Consider the following 22,691-nt stretch of genomic DNA (forward strand, 5'->3'; position numbering starts at 1 on the left):
AGAACCTTGTGGTTCTTCAGCACTGGCACCGGAAGCATCCAGAGACCCCTCGGCCGTAAGAAAGACTAGCCTCGGTAAGAGTGCTGGTTTGAGAACCTGAAAGGTTCCTCCCGGCCGGGCGCTTCCTTGGAAAGGAGTCGCCCTTCCGGAGTGCAATGTTAAACAGAGGCCTTGCCTTAGGCCTACAGCGATGTTTGATGAAGTCCTTTAGGTCGTCCGGATGTGACTTCTGGAAGAGCTCCCTCAACTTAACTAGCCTGTTCTTCAGTGCACGTGGAGTCAGCGCGTCGCACGTGGAACACCCTTCCCAGCCGTGGTCGGGCCAAGGCAGTGGTAGCGAAGAGCCCCTTGCAGGCTGGACACCTGCTGAAGCCCGCTGAAGTCGAAATGCGCCGGGGAGGACCATGGCGTCGGAGGACCAAGTACCTAATTGAAAAGAAAAAGACAGAAGAATATCGAGGGAAGAGCGCGTAGTATTACATGGCTGAAGCCAAACCCAGGAGCGCTGGTGAATTCGGCCGTTACCGTTCATGCAGAAAAAGGGACTGAGGAGTGGTGCCGGTGGGCAGGCAAGCGCCTGCTCCCAGGGCCACGCTTCTAAATTTAAAGTGTAAGAAGATTTTTCTGGTGAAAAAGGTTCCGTCTTCTGTCCCTCGCAAGGGACGAACCTTACAGTATGGAGGAAAGGGGAAGGGACGTAAGAGTACCTGATGGTCTGCAACTCCATACTGTTGATATGCCACCTGGCTTCCATCGCTGACCAAAGTCCACTCACCTGCAAGTACTCGCAGTGAGCGCCCAACCCAGAGACTAATCTGGGACCACTCAGGCCTGAGGCCAAGGAAGCCAGAAGGGTTGTCCCACCAGCCGAGGACACGGACCACTTGGTTGGACACATTGAGAGGATCCGTGAGCGGTCCCAGGTATCGAAACCACTGGTGCCTTAAAAGCCACTGACGGGATCTCATGTGCAGTCTGGCCTCTGGCACTAGAAAAGGGAGTCGTTTCTTAACTGTAACTCCATTTCTCCAGCGTTGGTATCTTTCATGGAGAACAAATGTAGCATCTGTGCGATGTTGTCGGCGCTCTCCCCGGGAGGGGAAGGCTTTCCCTACCAGAATGTCTAGGACTGCTCCGATGAACTGGAGCCTTTGGATTGGTGTCACATGGGACATCAAGTTCAGGGAGAAGCCCAGCCTGTGCAGTAGTAGGCATGTGTCCTCTAGATGTGAGAAGACTTGCCCCACCGACTCCCCTGGATCAGCCAGTTGATCAGGTAAGGAAATACATGGGCGCCGGATATCCTGAGATAAGCTGCAACTACCGCTATGAGCTTGGCTGAAGACCCTTGGAGTGGAGGTCAACCCAAAGGGAAGCAACTTGACTGAAAGTACTTGTACCCCATGAGAAACCTTAGGAACTTCACGTGCTTGTGATGTATTAGCACATGGAAAGTCTAACAGCAGCAGCCAGTCCTGAAGTTCGAGAGCGTGGAGAGTTTCTTGCAACATCACCATCCTGAATTTGTCTTTCTTCAGGAACTTGTAGAGAGTACGGAGGACCAGAATGGGACGGAGACTCCTGCCTTTCTTGGGCAGCAGGAAATACCAGGAATACCAGCCTGATTCCCCCTCTTCGGGAGCTACCTCTTCCACGGCACCCTTTGACAACAGAGCTTGCAGTTCTTCCTGGAGCTACTGTCCCAGTTGGATTGCAGGTGGGGGGGGTCTGTCCAGGGGTTTTCTTAATAAGGACAGACAATAACCCCACCAAATCAACTGCAGGGTCCAGGCATTGGAGGTAATGTCCTGCCACTGGTGCCAATGTCCTCCCAACCATCCCCCAACCGGTAAGTCGTGGGAGGAGACATCAAAGCGGCTTACAGGGTGGAACCGCACCCACCGCTGTTTGCTGGCCTCTAGAGACCTCTCTGCCCCTTCCAGGATGGGAGAAACACCCCTGCCCCTGCCTGGCTGGCGTCTTCCTGCCATACGGTACAGACTGTCTGCAGTCTCTGCCTCTTGAGGCAAGGCTGAAGGCAGGCTTGGCGGGCTGTGCGGCTAAGCCCAGCGATTTAGCTGTAACTTTGGACTCCTTGTGTTTTTCCAAAGAGTGATCAGCTTTTTAGCCAAAAAGCAGATCTCCCTCAAAAGGCATTTCCAGTAGTGTGTTCTGAACATTTGGGGAGAAGCCAGAGGTTTTTAAATAGGCTTGTCTCCTCCCATCTAGTGCTGACCCCATTGAAAGGCCAATGCAGTCTGTCACGTTCAGGCCCGTCTGCAACCACTGCTTGTCTACCTCCTTCCCATCATCCACCAGCTGTAAAAATCTGTCCTGCATTGTTCCTTCTGGGGCGTACTGAGCTTCATGCTCCACAGATTTCCAGAAGCCAAAAGGAGTATTTTGCAAATCCGCAGGCTACGTTGGTGGCTCTGAGCGCCATGCTGCCAGAAGTAAAAACCTTCTTGGCCATTGTGTCCAACTTTTTTCCCTCTCTATCTGGAGGCAGATTGAATGTGGATGCCGCAGGTCTGGTGTTAATTGTGGCAGCTTGCATAACAAGTCCTTCTGGAGAAGGGTGTGTAGCGAGGAAAGAAGGGTCCCCTCTTTGCAGCTTATACTTACCCGTGAAATTGGAGTTTACTGGGGGGTGGGGGGGATTGTGCAAGGATGCTGCCATAAGGAGACCAATGGATCTGCTATAGCCAAGTTAAATTACATATCATGCTCAAATCCAGGACCTACATCCAGAATGTCTAAGTTCGTACCCTTGAAGGGGTGTAACAGAAGACTTTAAACCAAGGGTGTCTACCACTCTTCCAACCAAGGCCCTGAATTTTGCACAAGTATGCGTGTAGGGCTGACCCTGATGAAACTCAAGGTCTGGAGAAGTATCCAGTCCACTGGCATCTTGTAATCCCTGAGCTAGAGCCAATAAATCTGCTTGGTCATCAAAGTAATCGACACCGCCGGTGCCAAAATAGATAGGGTCAATGGTCATCGAGCTGATCGATGCCGAAGATAGACTGCATGGAGTCGAAAAAATCCCAACCTTGACAAGGAACCATCACCAACAGTCGGCGCAGAGGGTTTCCCTACGGATGCTGATGGGACGGTTTTTGAGAATATATTTTGGTGCCGATGGGACTGTCGGTGCTGAGGAAGGCTTTCATGACACATGGACATGGTCTGCCTTGTAATGGACAACCAGTGGCGTTTTACGTGCCTTTTTCGGTGCGAAGCCTGAAGGCGTAGTCGGCACTGCCGATGGTGTCACTGCAATGGCTAGAGTGGGGTCGGGAGCACCGAGCGGCACTTTTGCTGGCAAACCTTGCTTGTCAGGGGGAGGGAAACTCACCTCCAGTAGCTTGATTTTGAAACATTTTAAACGTCTCAGACTTGAAACTTTCCCATTCTTCCCGAGTGGTCGGCCAGCGGAGGGCTTAAATCTTTGACGTGCTAGAATTGTGTCGATGACAGCGAAGTCGCTTCTAACACGAGGAAGACGAAGAATGGCTTCTTGAAGGTGACCAGTTCTTTGTTTTTTGACGATGCTGTTCTTTCCTCTTTTTTCGGGGGTGGGCTCCTCCATCTCAGCCGCGGAAGACCAGACGAGTGACCGCGCCAGCAATTTAGAGGACAGCCGGCCCAAAGCAAGTTTTGCAGCTCTCACGTAGGGATTTGGCCTGCATTTTTGAGCACGACGCACAGGCCTCTGTGTCGTGACGCGCACCCAAGCACCACAGACAAATGTCATAGGGGTCGCTCATCGTCATTTTGAACTGGCAGTCAGTGCATCTCTTGAAGCCCTAAATCCAGCGAGTAGACATTGCGGTCGAGTTTTTGAAGAAAATAGACAACTTGTTGTCAAGAAACGTTGAGTGACGACGACTCGAAGTCGTGTTCCCGATGCAGCGTACAAGCGCGTGGAAAAAAAACTGAAGCATGGGGCGTAGTGACGTGGTATTTATATGACATCTGATACCACGTCTGGAGCCGACGATCAAGCACTGAGCAAGACGGATCAACAGTCGAGTCGAGGTGCACTACGCACCATGTCGAAAAAGTTTACAACCAGAAGAGCGGGATGAGGATATCTATCAGATGAGGAATCTGCGGGAAAAAAGCAATCCATTGAACGTGATCTAAAACTGAACGGGTCCAAGACAGAGACCAGTCTCTTCTTTTAAGCTCCAAGGTTAAAAGCCTGGGTTTCATATTTGAATCTGCAATGTCATTAGAACCACAGATCAACTTGGTGGTTAATAACACTTTCTTTCAATTGAAACAACTAAAGAAAATTAAGCTTTTGTTGTCCCATAACATCATGCTGCTGTTGTTGGAGCTCTGGTGAACTCCAACTTAGATTATGCCAACTCTGCGCATGACTGCCACCCTTGATATTCTATTGTTAAAAGGCAGAGGAGCCAAAATGCAGCCTTTAGGCTCTTCTATGGTCACTACAAAAAGGACCACAGTTCAGAAGCCCCATTGTCTCTGGAATGGCTTTGGGTCCCTGACTGAATTCAATTTAAACTGGCAAAACCTCTTCATGATTTTGCCTTTAAACAATAGTGGTGCAGCAAACCTACACGTGTTCTCCTAGAGGCTCCTCTTGTGTACTCCTTTGTTCCCCACACTTCATATGTTCCAGAGGATGACGTCGTAGTTCAGACAACCAAGACTTGGAACAATTTGCCAGCTGTAAATGTGTAGAAGGAGTGGGACTGATGCACAGCAGGTAGCATGATTATTGGGATAAACCTTTATTGGTTCAAAATAGAGAGGAACCTCTCTCACTCTGCAACTCAAATAGGAAGTTGCCTCCCTCTACTAAATAACTAAGGAATCTGTCAGAATATCCAAGTAAATTAAAAAGATAACTGTTGTGTGTCAAAATGCTTACCTCTATCCCTTACACTAACAACTAAACTAAAGAGATACTGGGTCTTCTTGGTGCAGAAGAATGACTCCTTTTTTCTGGACCAAGAAGACGCAGTATCTCTTTAGTTTAGATAGTTTAGTTTACTGGAACTATAACCCAGTGTCCAGAAGAAGGACTCCCTTCTTCTGGACACGGGGTTATAGTTGAAGTTGGTAGGTGGAAACTGCGCCTGCGACAAGGACTCCAGTCTCCAGGTATCAGTACCTTTCCAGGATACTAACACAGTTCCAGGTTGAAATGCTGTAAAGTTCTCAGTTCAAACTCAAAAGTTCCAACTCAAACATCATTCATTATTGCCCATAGTTTTCTTCACTATTGGGTTCTTGGCAAAGGTCTCCCTTCTCCAGGTAGCTTGTTCTCAACACTCTGACGGTGCCTGGGGACGGACTCCCTTCCCCTGCTTGGTTTCACAATACACAGCACCGGGTGGGGTGTGGGGGGGGGGGGGGGTTATCTTCCTTCCTCTGATCTCTCTTGACTTAATGTTACACAATACCAGGGGGAAAGTCTTCCTTCCCCCGATCTCACTTAGCTTTCAGTTTCACAGTGGTGGGAGGGTTTGGGGGGTTGGGGGTGGGGGAATTACCCTCTATCCTGAGCCCTTCCCAGGCTCTTTATCACAGTTCAGTAAGGAATTACTCCCTTGCCATGGTCTTTCTTGTATTTTGTAAGGTAGTCCACAATGCCAGGGACATTGATCCTTTCCCCTGGCCCTTTTCTTTGGTTTGCAAATCTCCCAATGGTTTCTCAATTCTACGGGTGCAGGCCTCAGACCCATATTTCTTTCTCTCTCTGCTGTGGGCAGACCTGGTTCACTACTCTGCCATGCACTGCGAGGAAGAAGAGGATTTACCAGGTTACTCACCGTAGTGACCACCTTACTCCTAGTCCATAGTCCCCTTTCCTCCATACTTATGGGACATCTCTCCGTCCTGTGGGACGGGACCGGAGCACTTTTGTAAAAAGCATCCACATTTTTTTCAAAAATGTGTCCCTAATCTCTTTCCTGCGTGGGGCCTGGTACGCGGCCGTAACCCCGCCCACCTTGGCTCCGCCCCGCACATCGCCCAACAGTCCTTTTCTATCGCAGGGTCCAAGACCCATTATACCCATTAGCAATAACAGAGGAACCTTGTTAGAGGGGACGGCGGGCGGGCGTATGGAGGAAAGGGGACTATGGACTAGGAGTAAGGTGGTCACTACGGTGAGTAACCTGGTAATACTCCTACGTCCCGTCCGCTTTCCTCCATACTTATGGGAGATTCCCAAGCACTCCTTACAGGCACTATGGGTGGATGGAAATACCCCTTACTGAAACAGGTTCTTCAGCACAGCCTGGCCGAACTGAGCGTCAGCCCTAGAGCTCATATCGAGGCAGTAATGCTTACAGAAAGCAGATGGGGAGGCCCAAGTAGCCGCTCTAGCGATGGACTCCCAGGGAACATACTTCTGAAAAGAAACCGCAGCTGCCTTGCCTCGCACCTGATGTGCATGGATACCCTTAGGAGGTTTCAAGCTTTTGGACGGTGAAAGATTCCGTGATACAGGCAGCAATCGATCTGGAAATGGATGCCTTAGACGCTGGCCTGCCCTGGGGTTTACCGAAGGTCACGAACAGTTGAGAAGAACTCAGAAGCTCGGCAGTCCTGTCCAGGTAGAACTTAAGAGCTCTTCGGACATCGAGCCAGTGTAGAACCCTTTCCGCCTCCGAGGCAGGGTTCGGAAAAAAGACCGGAAGGGAAATCGACTGATTCGGATGGAATTCGGTCACTACCTTTGGTAGGAAAACTGGGTTTGTCCGAAGGACTACCTTGTCCTTGTGAAAGACCAAGAAAGGATGCTCCACCGACAATGCCTGGAGCTCACTCTCTCCTCGCTGACGTAAAGGCTACCAGAAAGGAAACTTTCCAGGACATGTACTTTAGGTCGACCGTAGCCATTGGCTCAAAAGGCTTCTGGCACAGCACCATCAGGACTACATTTAGGCGGGTGCGGACTACGAACCGGAGGGTAGAGTCGTGTCAAACCAGCAAAATGTCTCTTCACCACCGGGTTAGTTAACGAATAAGAACACCCGTCTGAAGAGAGGTAGGCGGAAATCGCCGAGAGATAAGTCCTGCAGGACAAGACATGAACCCCTGACTCTGCTAGGGAGGAGACAAAGGACAGCACCGTGTCAATCGTCGCCAACCTCGGGTCCAATTCTTTCTCCAAACACCAATGACAGAACCTGAGCCATTTACTCTTGTATTGGGATCTGGTCGAGGGTTTCTTGGCTGCCTGGATAATGTGCATGTTATCCGCAGACAAACCCAAAGGCTCTAGAGCCGTGAACTCAGGCACCAATGCCGCCAAGCTGAGCGATTGTAGGGAGGGGTGCCACATCTGCTGTTCCCCTTGGTGAAGAAGATCGGGAGTTACTGGTAACCTGATCGGCGGACACACCGACAGGTGTTGAAGTTCTGAGAACCAAAACCTGGCCGGCCACCACGGAGCTATCAGTAGAAGAGAACAGTTGACAGAACTCTTCAACTTCCAAATTGCTCGATGAACCAGAGGAAGAGGCGGGAAGGAGTAAGCTCTCATGTTGTGCCATGGGATCTCGAGTGCGTCCCCCAGAGAGGAGGCTCCCAGCCCCCCTCTGGAGGCTTATTGAGGAAGCTTCTTGTTTATCGCCGTGGCGAAGAGGTCCACCTCCGGTGTGCCCCAACGTGAGAAAATCCATGATAGGACCTCCGCCTTCAACTCCCACTCGTAGCTGACCACTGTCTGGGGTCATCCGCGGTGACATTCAGCCGGCCCGGGATATGCACTGCAAGCAGTCAGACCCTATGAAGCACGGCCCACTCCCAAATCTGGATGGACAGATCCACGAGAGGGGGAGACTTCGTTCCCCCTTGCTTGTTTATGTAGTACATTAACACTGCATTGTCCGTTCTTATGCGGACCACCTTGTTGACAATGAAAGGTCTGAACGCCTTAAGGCGCCAGAAAAATCGCCAGACGCGCCAGTTGATTTATGTGCAGCGGAAGAGGCATCCGGGCGTTACAATCATAAACTGGCTGGTAAGGATGCGCACAAGGGACCTTAGGTTCACCCGAAGGACCGAACCCTACACCAGGGGCCGATGGCGTAGTTGTAGGGGTAGTACCTAAAATGGCCGTCGTGGTGGGAACGGGCGCCATTTTGTCCTCATCTGAGGGGAACTGCGGCACATGAGGAAGTGAGGCAGGGGTCCCAGTCGATGGATCAGGGGTCTTAATTTTAGCCGTAACGTAAGGAACCTCGGCAGAGCCGGTACTATGAGGCCTGGAATGTTTCTGCGACATACCAACCGCCAACTGAGCCTTCGAAGGAAGAGCCTCGGCACTGCCGGTAAAAGAAGAAACTTTCTTCCAACAGATCTGGTGTCACCACAAGAGCGGGAACGGTGCGCTGCCACCGACAGGGCCTTGCCCAGCCCCTCAGAACTGTTGGTAGCCTTAGCCTCTGTACGAGGGACCTCGGCTCGGTAGAAGACTTATCGGCACAGGCCTCGAACATGCGTTCGGTAACCTCAAGCCCAGCCAAGACCTCGGGGCGTACACCGGTTTTGTTTTTGAGGGAAGCCGAAAGAACGGCCTCAGAGCAAGCTCCGGTACCCCACGACTCCGTAGAACTGGGTCTACACACAGCCCTCACAGGAGGGACCTCGGAGTGTACTCCGGTGACCACAGGCCCCTTACGGAGACCCTCGGAGAAAACTCCAGTAGAATTATTAGGCCCGACAGGCACCTCAAGGCGAACCCTGGAAAAAGAGCGCTCAATGCCCCTCCCGGCTCGAGAGGAACCCGGGAAGGTATCCCCCGGCCAGGGTGCTCTGAAAATCAAAGAAGTTACCGGGCGTTTTTTCTTCTCGTCTATGAACGCCTGAAAATGCGAAGGAGTCGTCCGCCCAAACACCTCCTCCCACCGCTCCAACCGACGTTGAAGAGCCCGGACCGAAAGGGAGTCACAGTAAAAACAGGAGTCCCAACGGTGTTCCGGACCCAAACACTCTAAACAAAGAGGATGGGGATCCGCCCTCGCAAAGTGACGGTGACACGATGAACCGTCTGGAAAATCTAGTTTAAAAGACATAGACAGACTAGTAAACGAACGCTAGCGAGAGCCAGAGAGGGAAAAACGGAAGAAAATCTTCCGAGGATGCAAGTGCGTCCGGCCCCGATCCTGTGGAGAAAAGGACTGATGGCCGATGCGCGGGGCGGAGCCAAGGTGGGCGGGGTTACGGCCGTGTGCCGGGCCCCACGCAGGAAAGAGGAGGGACACATTTTTGAAAAAAATGTGGATGCTTTTTACAAAAGTGCTCCGGTCCCGTCCCACAGGACGGAGAGATGTCCCATAAGTATGGAGGAAAGGGGACGGGACGTAGGAGTATTAAGAGATTCTTCTTATTTGGGTGCGGGTTCCAGACCAGTCTTTCCTCTCTGTCCTGGTTCACTACCCTGCCAGGTACCGCCAAGAGGAAGATTGCTGATGAGGCTGCTTGGTATGGGTCCCAGACTCATCTTTCTTAAATCGTCTGCTTTTCCCGCAGCGGGAGCTTACTGGCATCCTCTGGTCATTTGTGGGCTTCTCCGCCTTCCCATTTGGGTCACTCTTGCTTCTCCTGGCGCTGCAGCAGCTCTACAGCGGTCCCGTGTTCTCGGGCTGCACGTCTCCTGCGAACCAGGCATATGAGCTTCCTCGATCAGCTGGTTGCCTGATGTTAGGGAGAATTCTCTGTTTAGGCTGAATTTCCTAACCTAGTGAGTCCCCCAGCAGCTTTGCTGGATTTTTGGGGTTTATTTTTTTTCTCCTGCCAAGAGTGAGACTCTTTTACCCTCACTCTTGGGCATGATTTGAGTGTGTTTCTTTGAATCGAGAAGTGTTTAATGGGCTATGGGGTCTTTTACTCCATAGGGCTTCATGTGTTTTTGTGATGTGTGTTACACAGCACCCTCAGTGCAGTGACACAGGGGTGTCATAGTGACCCCCCCAGTATAGACTCCATACCCTGGGACTGACTACTGTCTCCCAGGGCATGTAAAGTCACCATTGACTTTACTAGTCTTAAATTCTGAACAGAACCAGTACAAACCATCATATTGTGGAGGTACTGGCTGGAGCAATTCAATTGCCCCAGGGTCTGTTAGTCGAGGGGGCACGTCTCCGTCCCCCCTGATCGAGTTTTGGCTGGTGGCAGTGGATACTACTTTTTATATTCAACGCGAATATTTTCCTATGGGATTTCCCATTTTTTTAGGCTACTATCTTTATTTAATTATTTACGGTAGCCTTGAACATACCGCCGGTTTATTTAATTAATATTAATACTCCGGTTGGTATTTTTTGCCAAAACTTGATTCTAAAATGGCGTTTGTGTTCTCTTCTGTGACTCCAACCCAAGTCGAGCCCTTTGTTCCGCTTTTTGGCGGACTTCTCCACAGAAGCCCTCCAAAGTGGTGCCACTTTGTCTGGGGTACTTAGGAGGGGTGGAGGGGGATTTAGGCACCCTGGACTGAGTTGCCTAGGCAACTCAAGTCGCACTCCGTCCCGACTGGCCCAAGTGATGAGCCGGCCGGCTCACCACTTAGCATGTTTGAGTGACAGCTAGGCTGAGTGAATGGGGGTTTTCTGCATAAAAGCAGGGCTTTGGGGACTGGAACTTCAGAAGTCGCCACAGGACCTAAGAATCCGACGAGGGAGAAGCTGAGCCGACCTGCCACGACACCACCACCGGTGGAGCCCTGCTGGACCGCCTCACCACTTTTCCCAACGACAGAGGAGATCTCCCGCCGGAGAGTCTTCTTCCTTTGACTGGTGAGGATAACCAGTTTCACCGTCTTTTCGCCTTCCCGACGTACCTCGTGGCCGCCTTGCCTGTGCCAAGCACCCCGGCAACCGGGATACCACGTTTTACCACGACCGCGAAACAAAGGTACCACCTTAAACCAGCCGCGGAGTTTTCCGGTTACTTCCCTGGTAGTGCAACGACCTTCATCTTTCCTCCAAGTCGAGATCTTCTCTTCCCCTGGACGACGACGCAACTTGCACCCACTACCAGGAACAACTGCCACCGCTGGAGGATCCTTCCCACTTAAAGTACTGTGTCCCGCCTGGCTTCCCTTGCTACCTACTGTACGGGGTAGATTTAGCCCCCGGCTTTCGAACCTGGGTTAGCATGGGACACCCTGGCTAAACTTTCCTAAGCCTCTCTAAACTCTTTTTGAACCCTCTGCAAGACTTTCTAAGCCTAGTGTAACTGTGTGATCTTGGGCGCATTTGTGCTCTGCTCTCTCTAAGAGTGGCTCACCAGTGACTTTTGCTCTTCTGCCTTGCTAACAGTGTTCCTGAATCTTAGAGTGGTGTACCTTTCCATATTCTGTCTTTTTCTCCCCCGTTCTCACAAATTTATTGGAGTGCCATCTAGTTAAGTGCTCACCTCTGTATGAAAATAGGTGGTGTTTTACTGTGACTTATCTGATAAGGAAAAAGGGGTGTATATATTACAATAGTAACTGTTTAGAATATTTTACAATAAGAGTGCTGGAGTGTTTCAAACAGTGTGTTTTTAATAAATAATTATATACTTTGATACCAAAGCTCTGGTCAGTGTTTGCTTGTATTGGTGTGTCTGAGTGCCTATTGTGTATACTTTGCATACTGCCTAACTCTTCTTGAGAGAAGTCTGACTGCTCAGCCACAGCTACAGGTAAATCTGGGTGGTACAGACTGCTACCAAGTGGGTTTACTGCCAACACCTGTAGTCTTAACTCTTTTGCAGGTTTCCCCAAGGGAACTGCACAGGTTTCTGCCTAACACCTGATGCTGCTTCTCTTTTGCCAGTCCACAGCAGACCTTTAAGGGAAACTTCTGCCTGTGGGTAAGCTTCCCAGGCTCCACTCTTGGTTCCTCTTTGCTGAGCAAGATTGCATGCAGCACCCTTTGGGTGCACTACAACCACCCTGACCTCCTGGCAATAGGAATCCAACATGTGGTATAAGTCTGTACTACACAGGTCGGTAGCGTGTTGAGCAGCCAGGCTTATCTCAAAAGGGGTCAATGTGAGCTGTAGGGGAGTTACACAGAGGTTCACAGTGACAAGTATACAGATAAACACTTACACACAAGGTTTCTTGATTAAACAATTATTCATTATTAATTTATTTAAGTCAGTTAGAGTAAGCCTTCTTCAGAAGGGGGCAATATAATAGTAACACACAAATACACTCCAAAATGCACACTCTTAATATTTCTAAATTATTAAGTACCCTTTTGGGATGGCACACAGACACGTCCTAAAACATCAGGTGACTTTAGTAACTAGGACACTGTGGAAATTAATATACCACTGTTTGCATTTAGAAAGGTTATTAGAATAGAACAAGAAATCACACAAATATTCTGAAGCAGGTAAGTACTTTGGTAACCCCCCCAATGCAAAGTTGGTTAACCCCTTCCTGGAAGGAGGACAAAACAACAGCAGAGTCATCCAGGGTGCCAGGCTAGGCTAAAGTCAATTGGGAAAAAGTCTATGTGAGTTGCTCCACTTCATGCAGGTAAGTAAAAGTCTTGCACAATGTTTTAGAAGTCTTTGTAGAAAAGAAGTATTCAAAGCAGGGCCACAAGCTGTTTAGACTTGCGAAGTAAAGAAGCCATCAGCAATTCTACAGAGTAACCACAACAGGTCTCACCAACAGAGAACAAGTACAACACAACAAGAGGTACGTTCTCTTAGACTGTACAGTACCTTTAGGTTGAAGAAAAAGGGCATCAGATATCTGTGCAGCTCTGCAGATCCTGGTGTTGCTGGGCCTCAGTCGTGGGGACAAGAGGGAGGACACCTGGGGACTCCTGCACTGCAATGGGACAGTCACCGACTGCAACCGGTAATCTTGAAACAAGTGGCACTTCAGTGTTTCAGCTCCTCGCGTCTACCGCAAATAGCAACACAGCGGTTCCTGGTTGTCGAGATGGGCTTTCCTTGCATCTGGGGTCTAGCACTCTGTTGAGGTGCAGCATCAACTGCAATGGAATTTCAACCAGCTCCGAGAGGATGTCCAGGTTGCTTACTTTGGAGTTGATTGGTCCCACCAACTCAAGGGGCGAAGTCGTTCTTGCAGGGCTTTTCTAGTCGATACGAAAATGGAGTTTCAGCACAGCAGCAGGGCTTCACCGGGCAAACCAACGGTCCAGGAGTTGCAGCAGGTGTCCTCTTCAAGTTCTTCGGATTCCTTCGTATAGTGGTCGACTACGCCTTCCAAGTCAAAAAGCCTTGCCTTTTATGCAGGTTTCTCCCATTCATTCCAGCCTAGCTGAGTCTCACCCAGCAGGGTGGCTGTCCTTGCCGGACAGCCAGCCGGCCAATCACCTACGAGTGCATTCCTGTCTCCTAGGAGATGAAGCACTGGGAGTTTTGGGCACCTCCCTCGCTTCCTGCCCCCGCCAGACACCTTGGAGCCAGAGGTGGGCTTCACTTGTGAATCTCGCCAAAGACAAAAGGAACAAAGGGACCAAACCTGGTTTGGCACACAGAGTAAATCTCAAGAAAGACCTTTCAACAAGGAAACGGCAAAAAAAAGAAGACAGGGGCCATTTTGACAAAAATGGCACCGTTGGGTGCTTTACTGCAGCTGCGACCGCAGCCTGCGGTAAATGCACACCACAGTAGTTAAAAGTCAACCACTTCCACCAGCCATTCATCGAGGAAAAGGTAACATAACGTTACATGAGAAGCTTGACAAAAGGGGATACTAAGTAACCCCTCCAGCACACTATTGTAAAATAGTGTGTCCTGCGTCTAGAAAGTTAGAAGTGTCAGTAAAGTCAAATTCACTTCACTGCTCTTGAAAACAGTAGATTATCCAAGAGAAGGAACAAGTTACTTACCTGTAACTGTTGCTCTCCAGCAAGGGTCTGGCATGGATTCACATGCTCATGAATATTCCCTGTCGGGCCGGGAATCCTCGGTAAAGAAAAAATCAGTATCCGTTTCGTTTCTGATCTGTCTTTCCAATCACTGGTCTCTGTGTCATACTGCCCCCAGCCAATGACTGCCCTCTCCTTAAGCCCCGCCTCAGGCAGCCATCTTCAGATTTGGTGGGCACGCAAAGTGGCAGTATGACCAAGTGAAGAGGGGTAGGAGGGAGGGTTCGCATGTGAATCCATGCCAGACCCATGCTGGAGAACAACAGTTACAGGTAAGTAACTTGTTCCTTCTGCAGCATGGTGTCTGGCATGGATTCACAGGCTCACGAATATAAGAATACATAGCAGTACACAGATGCACAACCAACGGGAGGTGGAAAAAAGGCTCAACATTAAGCATTACATCAAAACTCAACATTAAGCAGTTCTTACCTCCTCACCAGGCTCACCTTAGGCGAACAGGTTGCGCAGTACCGCTTGGCCGACCCTGGACTCCTCCCTGGAATCCCGGTCGACGCAGTAGAATCTCGTGAAGGTGTGCGTCGACCTCCACGTAGCAGCCCTGCAGATGTCCAGCAGGGGCACACCAGACAAGAACGCCGTGGTAGCAGCAATAGCTCTGGTCGAATGGGCTCTCGGACAGCCAGGCAACGGTCGGTTTGCCAACCGATGACAGTGCGTGATGCAGCCGGAGAGCCATCTGGGAATGGAAGCCTTCGAGAGAGCCTTCCCTTGGTTCACAGGTCCAAAGTTCACCAAAAGCTGTGATGTCTTGCGAAAACTCTTTGTGCGGTCCACGTAGAACTTCAGCGCCCTAGCCACATCCAGCGAGTGCAAAGTCCTCTCGGCCGGTGATGAAGGCGACGGGAAGAAAACAGATAACACCAAGGGCTCGTTGAGGTGGAAGTCCGACGGCACCTTGGGCATAAAAGAGGGGTGCGTCCTCAGCACCACCCTCGTGTCGTGAAAAGTCAAGTATGGAGGCTTGCAGGAAAGGGCCTGGATCTCTCCCACTCACCGTGCAGAGGTGATGGCCACAAGAAACGCAGTCTTCCACGACAGGAATTTCAACGGTGCTGAATGCAGGGGCTCGAATGGCGCCCCCATGAGCCTGGTCAGCACCACGTTGAGTTCCCACGCCGAGCCAGGGGCCTTCACCGGCGGGAACGATCGGAACATTCCCTTCATAAATTCCTTCACCAGGCGATGGGACCACAAGGACGCCCGTCCTGTGGTTCTGGTTTATCAGGAGATCGCAGCCAGATGTATCTTGATGGAGGCGTGAGCCAGTCCAGCCTTGGCCAGTGACAGTAGGTACAGCAGCACTTGAAGGGCCGTAATCCATAGAGGGTTAATCTTCTGTGCCCGGCACCAGACAGAAAACCTCTTCCACTTATGTCCGTAGCACTTGAGAGCTGAGGATGCCCTGGCTTTTGCAAGGACCTCTCTGCAGTCAGCCGGGATATCGTACCCTCCAAACTCTAGTGCTGCAGGAGCCAGGCCTGCAAGTTCAGCGTCTCCGAGTCGTGATGAAGTATGGCGCCTCCTAATCTGGAGAGAAGATCCGCGTCCGTCGGCATCTTGACTGGTGGGGTCGCTGACAAGTCCAGAAGGTCCGGGAACCAGATCTGCCTCGGCCACGCTGGTGCGACTAGGATTATCCTGCACCGGGACCTCTTGAGCTGGTTGACGAGTCGGAGCAGCAACGGCAATGGAGGGAATGCATATAGGAACAGGCCGCCCCAGGGCAACGAGAAAGCATCGCCCATGCTCCTCAGCTGGGGAAACCTGCTGGCGAACCTCTGGCACTTGGAGTTCGTCGCCGGTGCAAACAGGTCAATCTGCGGTTTTCCCCATCGTCGGAAGAGTCGATCCACTTGATCCTGACGTAGTTCCCACTCGTGGCACGAGCGCAGCTTTGCTGAGTGAGTAGGCGATGGTGTTCTTTATCCCTGCCAGATGAAAAGGCACCAGAAACATCCCTTGGGCGACGGCCCAATGCCACAGATCCTGGGCTTCCTTGGAGAGGGCTGGGGATCTGGTTCCTCCCTGCTTCCGGGTGTAGAACATCGTGGTGGTGTTGTCGGTGAAGATTCTCACCACCTTGCCCTTGAGTGACGGGAGAATGGACCTGAGGGCCCAGAACACTGCACGGAGCTCGAGGATGTTGATGTGGAGCGTCTTCTCCTCCGGGAGCCAAAGGCCTCTTGCGTGAAGTTCTCCGGTGTGCGCTCTCCACCCTTCCAGGGAGGCATCCGTCGTCACTTATCTGGTGGGGGGGGGGGTCTGAAAGTCTTTGCCCGCCGGCAGATGAGCACGGGTGCCCCAACACCGGATCGCTCGTCGGAAGGTCTCGTTGAGCGGGATCCTGTCCTGGAAGCTGCCCGTCACTTGGATCCAGCGGGAGTCGAGGAAATCTTGCAGAGGGCGCATCCGAAGCCTGCACAGGCGCACGAGATATATGCTGGAGGACATCATCCCGAGGAGGGACTTGATGGACCTCCCCCAGGCCATGTCCGTGGCCAGCAGACGCTGCACCTTGCCCAGGGTGGCCTTCGTCATTTCCTCCGACGGCGAGGCCAGATGCGCCACTGTGTCGAGCTTGGCTCCCAGAAACCGTGTGACTTGCGACGGGACCGGGTGGGATTTGGGAAAGTTGATGGAGAATCCCAGGTCCGTGAGCAGCTGGGCAGTCTTCGCTGTGTGGTCTACGGCGAGCTCCCTTGTCCTTGCTCGGATGAGCCAGTCGTCCAGGTAGGGGTAGACGTGGATCCCCTGCAGGCGCAGCCGCGCCGCCACCGGTGCGAGGCACTTAGTGAACACCCTGGGTGCCGACTTCAATCCGAACGGGAGGGCCTTGAACTGGTAGTGCCGTCCTTGGACTACGAACCTGAGGAACTTTCGGCGTCCTTTCAGAATGGGGATGTGGAAGTACGCATCCTCCAAATCCAACGACGACAGGAAATCGCCCTCATCCAGCTGTCCCAGCACGTGCTGGAGGGTGATCATCTGGAACTTCTGTGCTTTGATGTACTTGTTCAGTCGTCGCAGGTCCAGGATGGGGCGCCATCCCCCGGTCTTCTTTTTCACGAGGAAGTACCTTGAGTATACTCCGGAGCCCCGGAGCCTCTTCGGGACGAGCTCGATAGCACCTTTTTTTGAGCATCGCCCTTACCTCCAATAGTAGTTGAGGGACGTGATTTTCCTTCCTGGCCACGGGTGGAATGCGGTGGCACTTTTTTAGAAATTCAAGGGCGTGCCCCTGGGCCAGGGCGTCCAGCACCCAACGGTCGGTGGAGATGGACTCCCACACGCTGACGAACTTCGCCAGCTGGCCTCCCACCGGGTTGCTTCGGTGGGGGCCCGACACCGCTGTCGTTTCAATCTTGCTAGGAGGACGCCTTGCCGCCTTGGCCTCCCTGGCGACGACGGCGGGGCCCACCCTACTTGCCTCATCCTCTATAGGCTTCCTGCGACGAGGAGCGGGCCGCTTGGGGGTACGTAGAGGAGCCACCACCGAATCCCTTGGAGGCACCCTGCTTGCCTCCAGTGCTCTGAAAGGACGGCCTTCGTTGCCGGAGAACGCCTAGGGCCTTAGCTGTCTCCGTGTCCGCCTTGATGGCTTGGAGGGACTCATCCACCGTTTTCCCAAACAAGTTGTTCCCGTCGAACGGCATGGCCAACACCTTGGCTTGTACGTCCTGGCGGAAATCCGTCGAATTGAGCCACCCTCGTCGTCTAAGGCAAACGCCGTTGCCTAGCTGGCGGAAACCGGTGTCGGCAATGTCCGTTGCCACCGTAATGGCGGGGTCCGACGCCACTTCGCCTTCTTGCAAGATCTCCAGGGCCTCGGCCCTCTTGTCATCCGGTAGGAAGTCCAACAGGGGGGGGGCGATCTTGTACCATAACTCCCTGTCATAGCGGGCCACGATCGCGAGGGCGTTGGCTGCCTTAATCGTTGTTGCCGCCGACGAGATAACTCGTCCCATTGCGTCCAGCTTTTCCTTCGCCGTCAGGCGGGGAAGTTAACGTTGAGGCCGATGCCTGCCCCGCTTTCTTCTTGGCCGCCGCTGAGACGACCGAATCAGGGGTCGGTTGTGCCCTAAGGCACAAAGGGGCCGCGTCGGGGACCCGGTACTTCTTCTCGTACCGATCCCTCTTGGCAAGCGTCGTGGACGGGTTCTTGAGAAGGTTGAGACCCTCGTCCCAGATGTCATCCAGCAGAGGCACGGCGAGGACTGCCTTCCTCTTGGCCTCGCGCCGTTGGTAAAGGAAACCTTCCTTCTCTTCGGGGCAGAGCTGAAAAAGCTTGGATGTCCTGGCAATCATTGCATGGAAAGATCCAATATCGGACGGGAAGGCCCTGGCTGGCGATGGGAGCTCCGTCCCGTCGTCACCGCCATCGTCGTCGGTACCCATCGTGGCCGTGTCCGTTCCCGTGTCATCCCCAGGGACGGGTGACATGGGTAAAGGCTGAGCAGGCCGCGAGGGCTGAAAAGGCAGGGCTGGATGGATCTGTCTCCTCTTGTTCGGGGGGCTTCCCGCCGGGCCCGGCTCTGGCTCCTCCGTCGAGCCTGGTTCCGGATCCTCCGTCGGTGGTAAGGGCAATCTCGTCCTTATCTCCGAACATAAGGATTGTATTGCCAACAAAATGGCCTTTGAGTTATTCTGCGGCTCTGGAAGCGACGGGTGACTAGGACCCTCGGCGGTGCCGCCGTCACTCTCGTCATCACCCTCGTCGGGATCCCTCCCGTGGGGACGGACCTCTTCAACGCTCTCGTCGAGGCCCTCTAAGACTTCTACCAGCTCCTCCTCGGATGCTGTGTCCGTGGCCACAATGGCCATCGCCCCCCCCTCTTTTTCCGCCGGGGTCTTCACGGGGGTCTTTTCGATGGGTCTGAAAGAGGCTTCCCTCCGCGGAGGCAGAGAGACTCTGGACTCCGAGGTCACCTCCACTGGTGTAGCCTCCACAGGCTGCGCCAGGGCCGCCGCGGCTTCCTCGATAGAGGCCTTGGCCGGGTGAATCAAGGCCTTCACCGCATTGGGCGTGCTCGAGGCCTTCACCTTGGGGGAGGGTCACCGCCTCGCTCCCCCTCGGCCGAATCCTTCGAGATCGACCGGGGCCTCTCCAGAAGCTTAACCGGTTCTTGGATTTCCTCTTCCCCGAACCAGAGCGTTGGCTCATGGTTGATGGTGCTGGGGAAGGAGCGCCCTCCCTGGCAGCCGAAGAGCCCGACCGTTCGGCGCTCCCGGTGCCCGCGGACTCGCAGTGCTTTGCCTTCTGTTGGGCCCCCGTCGCCGGGGCGCCCTCACAGGACTTAGAAGACTGCTCAGACGACTTCTTCTTACCTGACAGACTCCTTCCTTCCAGCCAGTTGGAGAGACGAAGGTGTCGGTCCCTGATGGTCCGTTCCGACATGTTTATGCAAAACGCACAGTCCTTCTCCACGTGTGTTTTGTCCTCATGAAGGCAGTAGAGACATTTCGAGTGCTAGTCCTCCTTGAACACATTCTGTAGCTGGCATCCAGGGCAAACCCTGAACAGCTTTCCGGGCGCCGAGCTTCCTTTCTCCTGGGCCATGTTCGGGTAGGCCGCAGAAACTTCTGGAATCCTCCAAGAAGCATAACTCGATGAAATCTTCACCCTTGAGGGGCATAGAAAAAAAATCCGACACGGATACCCGTTAATCGGATGTAGAAACGGTGGAGCTTGAAAAACGCAGCAAAAGCTCGAGAGCTAAACACGAGGACTCCCAACACTTGAGCCTGCGGTAAAAATCTGAAGATGGCTGCCAGAGGCGGGGCTTAGGGAGAGGGCAGTCATTGGCTGGGGGCAGTATGACCCAGAGACCAGTGATTGGTTACTACTGAGAAAGACAGATCAAACGAAACTGATACTGATTTTTTCTTTACCGAGGATTCCCGGCCTGACGACGGGGAATATTCATGAGCATGTGAATCCATGCCAGACCCCATGCTGGAGAAGGTATCTAAACCTTTGGGAAATCTGGAAGACTTCCCTGTGTCACTGCAGTGAAGGTGCTGTGTGACACAATGTAAAAGATGATGCCTATGGCGTTTGTCAGACTCCACAACCAAAAGAAACAGAGTTAAAAATCACATTAAAATACATGAGAGTGGGGAGAAAGGGGTCTCACTCTCTCCAGGCAAAAGATGCAAGTCCCAGAGTCCCGCAAAAGAGCTGGGGGTCTCTAAGGTAGAGGGGAATTAGCACATTTCTGAAAATTCTCTGTAACACTCTGGTCTGTCCGGCTTCGAATCTCCTGGTTCCTCCAGTGCAGGTCTGACAACATTGGTTGTCCCTTTCGAATCTCCTGGTACATCCAGTGCAGGTTTGAGAACATTGGTTGTCCCTCTTGTCTTTTGACAGGTTGCTCCATAACTCCTCTGATGCAGCTACAATGCTCGCTTTCGTTCTGCACCTCTTCTTCATCTTAGTACCAACTTGGAGATCTTCCATTGGGTCAATTGGTTTCTCCTTCATCTCAGTACTTATAGGATACTCTTTCGTGGTGGAGCCTACACTTTCCTCATCCCAGCACTTCCCATAAAGATCAATCTACAAAAATAAAGGGATAGTGTTGGTGTCATGGGGGTATGAAGGTGCGTCAGAGTAAGGTGGGGAATGGGGATACCATGTTCTCCCCAGGTCGTCACTAGTCCCATAGGGGGTTTCCCTCCCCATGAGATACACCCGCTGAGTACCACTCCAGGGGGGGGGGCTATTGGGTAGCAGCCTCACCTCCCTGGCCTCATGGGAAGGGGCTCTTCCCATAGGGAAGAAATTACGACATCTGAGGATTCGTCACATGCTCACATACAAAAACGTGTGTAACTAGCTGTTTTTAGGAGACCAGTAATCTTTACTTCCACTTTACAATTCCATATCACACGCCCAGGAGATCTCACGAGGTTTTGGAACACTATACACATTTCCATTATCTAACAATACCAAGGAAAGCCAGACGGCCCTCATCCTATAAATACAATCCATCCAGTACTTCCTCTCCCGCACTAACTCCCCCTGTTCCCTCCTCACCTTCAACTTCATATGGGGTTCTGTATACACACTGCAGCCTGAATCCTGCTACCACTCTTCACCACCCAACATCTACATAGTTTCATGTCCTTCTGCAATACTTCAGCCCGTTACAATATAGACACGCCTCAATTCTATACCAACTGCTCTCCCAGTATGCCTGCTCTTGTAGTGAATCAAGCAGTATACAGACAGATGGGTTTTCCCCTCTGGATAAATATATATGTCAGCACCAAGAACCAAATGGAAACACCCGGACACAGGAATCTGGTACTTATAGGCTACACCCATCAGAACCTCTCGATTCACACCTGCCTCTCCCTCTCCCATCCAACTCACACTAAACTTTACCCGCTCACCCCTCTCTTCTCATGGAATAAGTGGCTGCCAAATTGGGACAGTGTTTTGCCATATAAGAACATTTGACATTATATACTTCGATCCATTGATTTGCAGTATACCTATTGAAAAAGACAAGAAATATCAAGAATGCATCATTTCTATTCAATGATTGCAAAATATCAAGCATTTGTATTCCGTTTTTACTGCATTTGGTAATACCTGGGGAGCTGTATGTTGCAGGCTCAGTGGGCCAACCTGGCACAGTGTCCGGCATTAAAGGCACAATTGGAGGCACAACCGGGTGCAGCGGCAAGTCAGGCAGGGTATCGGGAGGTGCTGGAGTCATACATGAAGGAGGTGCTACACTTGAAGGGGGCTCAGAAGAGGCTGGTAGGCATTCATCCTGTCTCTGAAAAGAAGGTGGAAATGTGTATTGAAATTGGCTGACCTATTTCTGACACATTCAACCGATAAGGATTGAAACACCCCCCCACTAAAACAAATCAATGTTTGTAACATTCTGAACAAATGCATTGATCATTGTGAGATTATTTTTTACACCATGCATGTTAATTTAAGTGAATAAAACACACAACAGGTTATTTGTGATACACTGCTCAACAGTTCAGTATGAATGATGGTGTTTGGGAGTATCAGTGCTGGAAGTGCCCAGAAATATCATTCATACTGAACTGTAGAGCAGTATATCACAAACAACCTCCTGTGTGTGTGCACAGGGTCTTTATGCTTCTGGCCCAGAATACTCAAGGGATACATTCCTTCCTTATGTCCCCAATCAGTCTTTAACCTGCTGCCGAATTCTAGATCCACGGGTGTGCCTCTCCCGGGTTGGAGGGCGGGCCTTCGAGTGGCTGCTGCTGAGCTATGGAACGGGTTGCCACTCTCCCTTTGGGGATCCCCGGATCATCTCCCCTTCCGGAGGCAGCTGAAGACCCATCTCTTCCAATAGTGACCTGGTTTTAATAACTACTGGTGGTGGTGGTTTCTGTATCAGCGCCATGATGCCTTTGACTAACTAGCGCGTTATACATTCATTATCAGAAAAAGAACATTTGTGAGATGTGAGGAGCTTTTGACCCTGCTGTGCCGATTCTCAGTAAGGACCTTGGGGATCCTGCCTAAAATAACAGAAGTGTGATAGGCCACAATCCCCGACACAATCACCAAAAACAGCAATCCCTTCTTGTGTGTTTATGAGCTTGCAACCTGCCACATTTTCTATTTGGATATTTCTTAATACTTCAGCACTTCTCTTGTATTGGACACGTACTGGATAGTAGGTGCTCACCCACCTGAAAAAATGTTGGGTCATGTTTCTGACATTTTTGTCTATGTTTAACCACACAGATCATTAATCAGCTTGGTTTTCTGGG

The 22,691-nt window shown here is 51.7% G+C and overlaps 1 protein-coding gene across 2 annotated transcripts in view; it reads right to left on the reverse strand.

The window, feature by feature from the left end:
* Positions 1-22,691, reverse strand: part of OTUD4 (OTU deubiquitinase 4) — a 1,503,132-nt gene that overhangs the window by 269,234 nt on the left and 1,211,207 nt on the right. For both annotated transcript variants that reach the window (XM_069631220.1, XM_069631221.1), the window contains one exon: positions 21,517-21,706. In XM_069631220.1, the coding sequence (XP_069487321.1) occupies positions 21,517-21,706 (190 nt within the window). The remainder of the gene's footprint in view (positions 1-21,516; positions 21,707-22,691) is intronic.

Source organism: Ambystoma mexicanum, chromosome 6q, assembly GCF_040938575.1.
Source record: "Ambystoma mexicanum isolate Mex_15411 chromosome 6q, UKY_AmexF1_1, whole genome shotgun sequence".
NCBI classification, from domain to species: Eukaryota; Metazoa; Chordata; class Amphibia; order Caudata; family Ambystomatidae; genus Ambystoma; species Ambystoma mexicanum.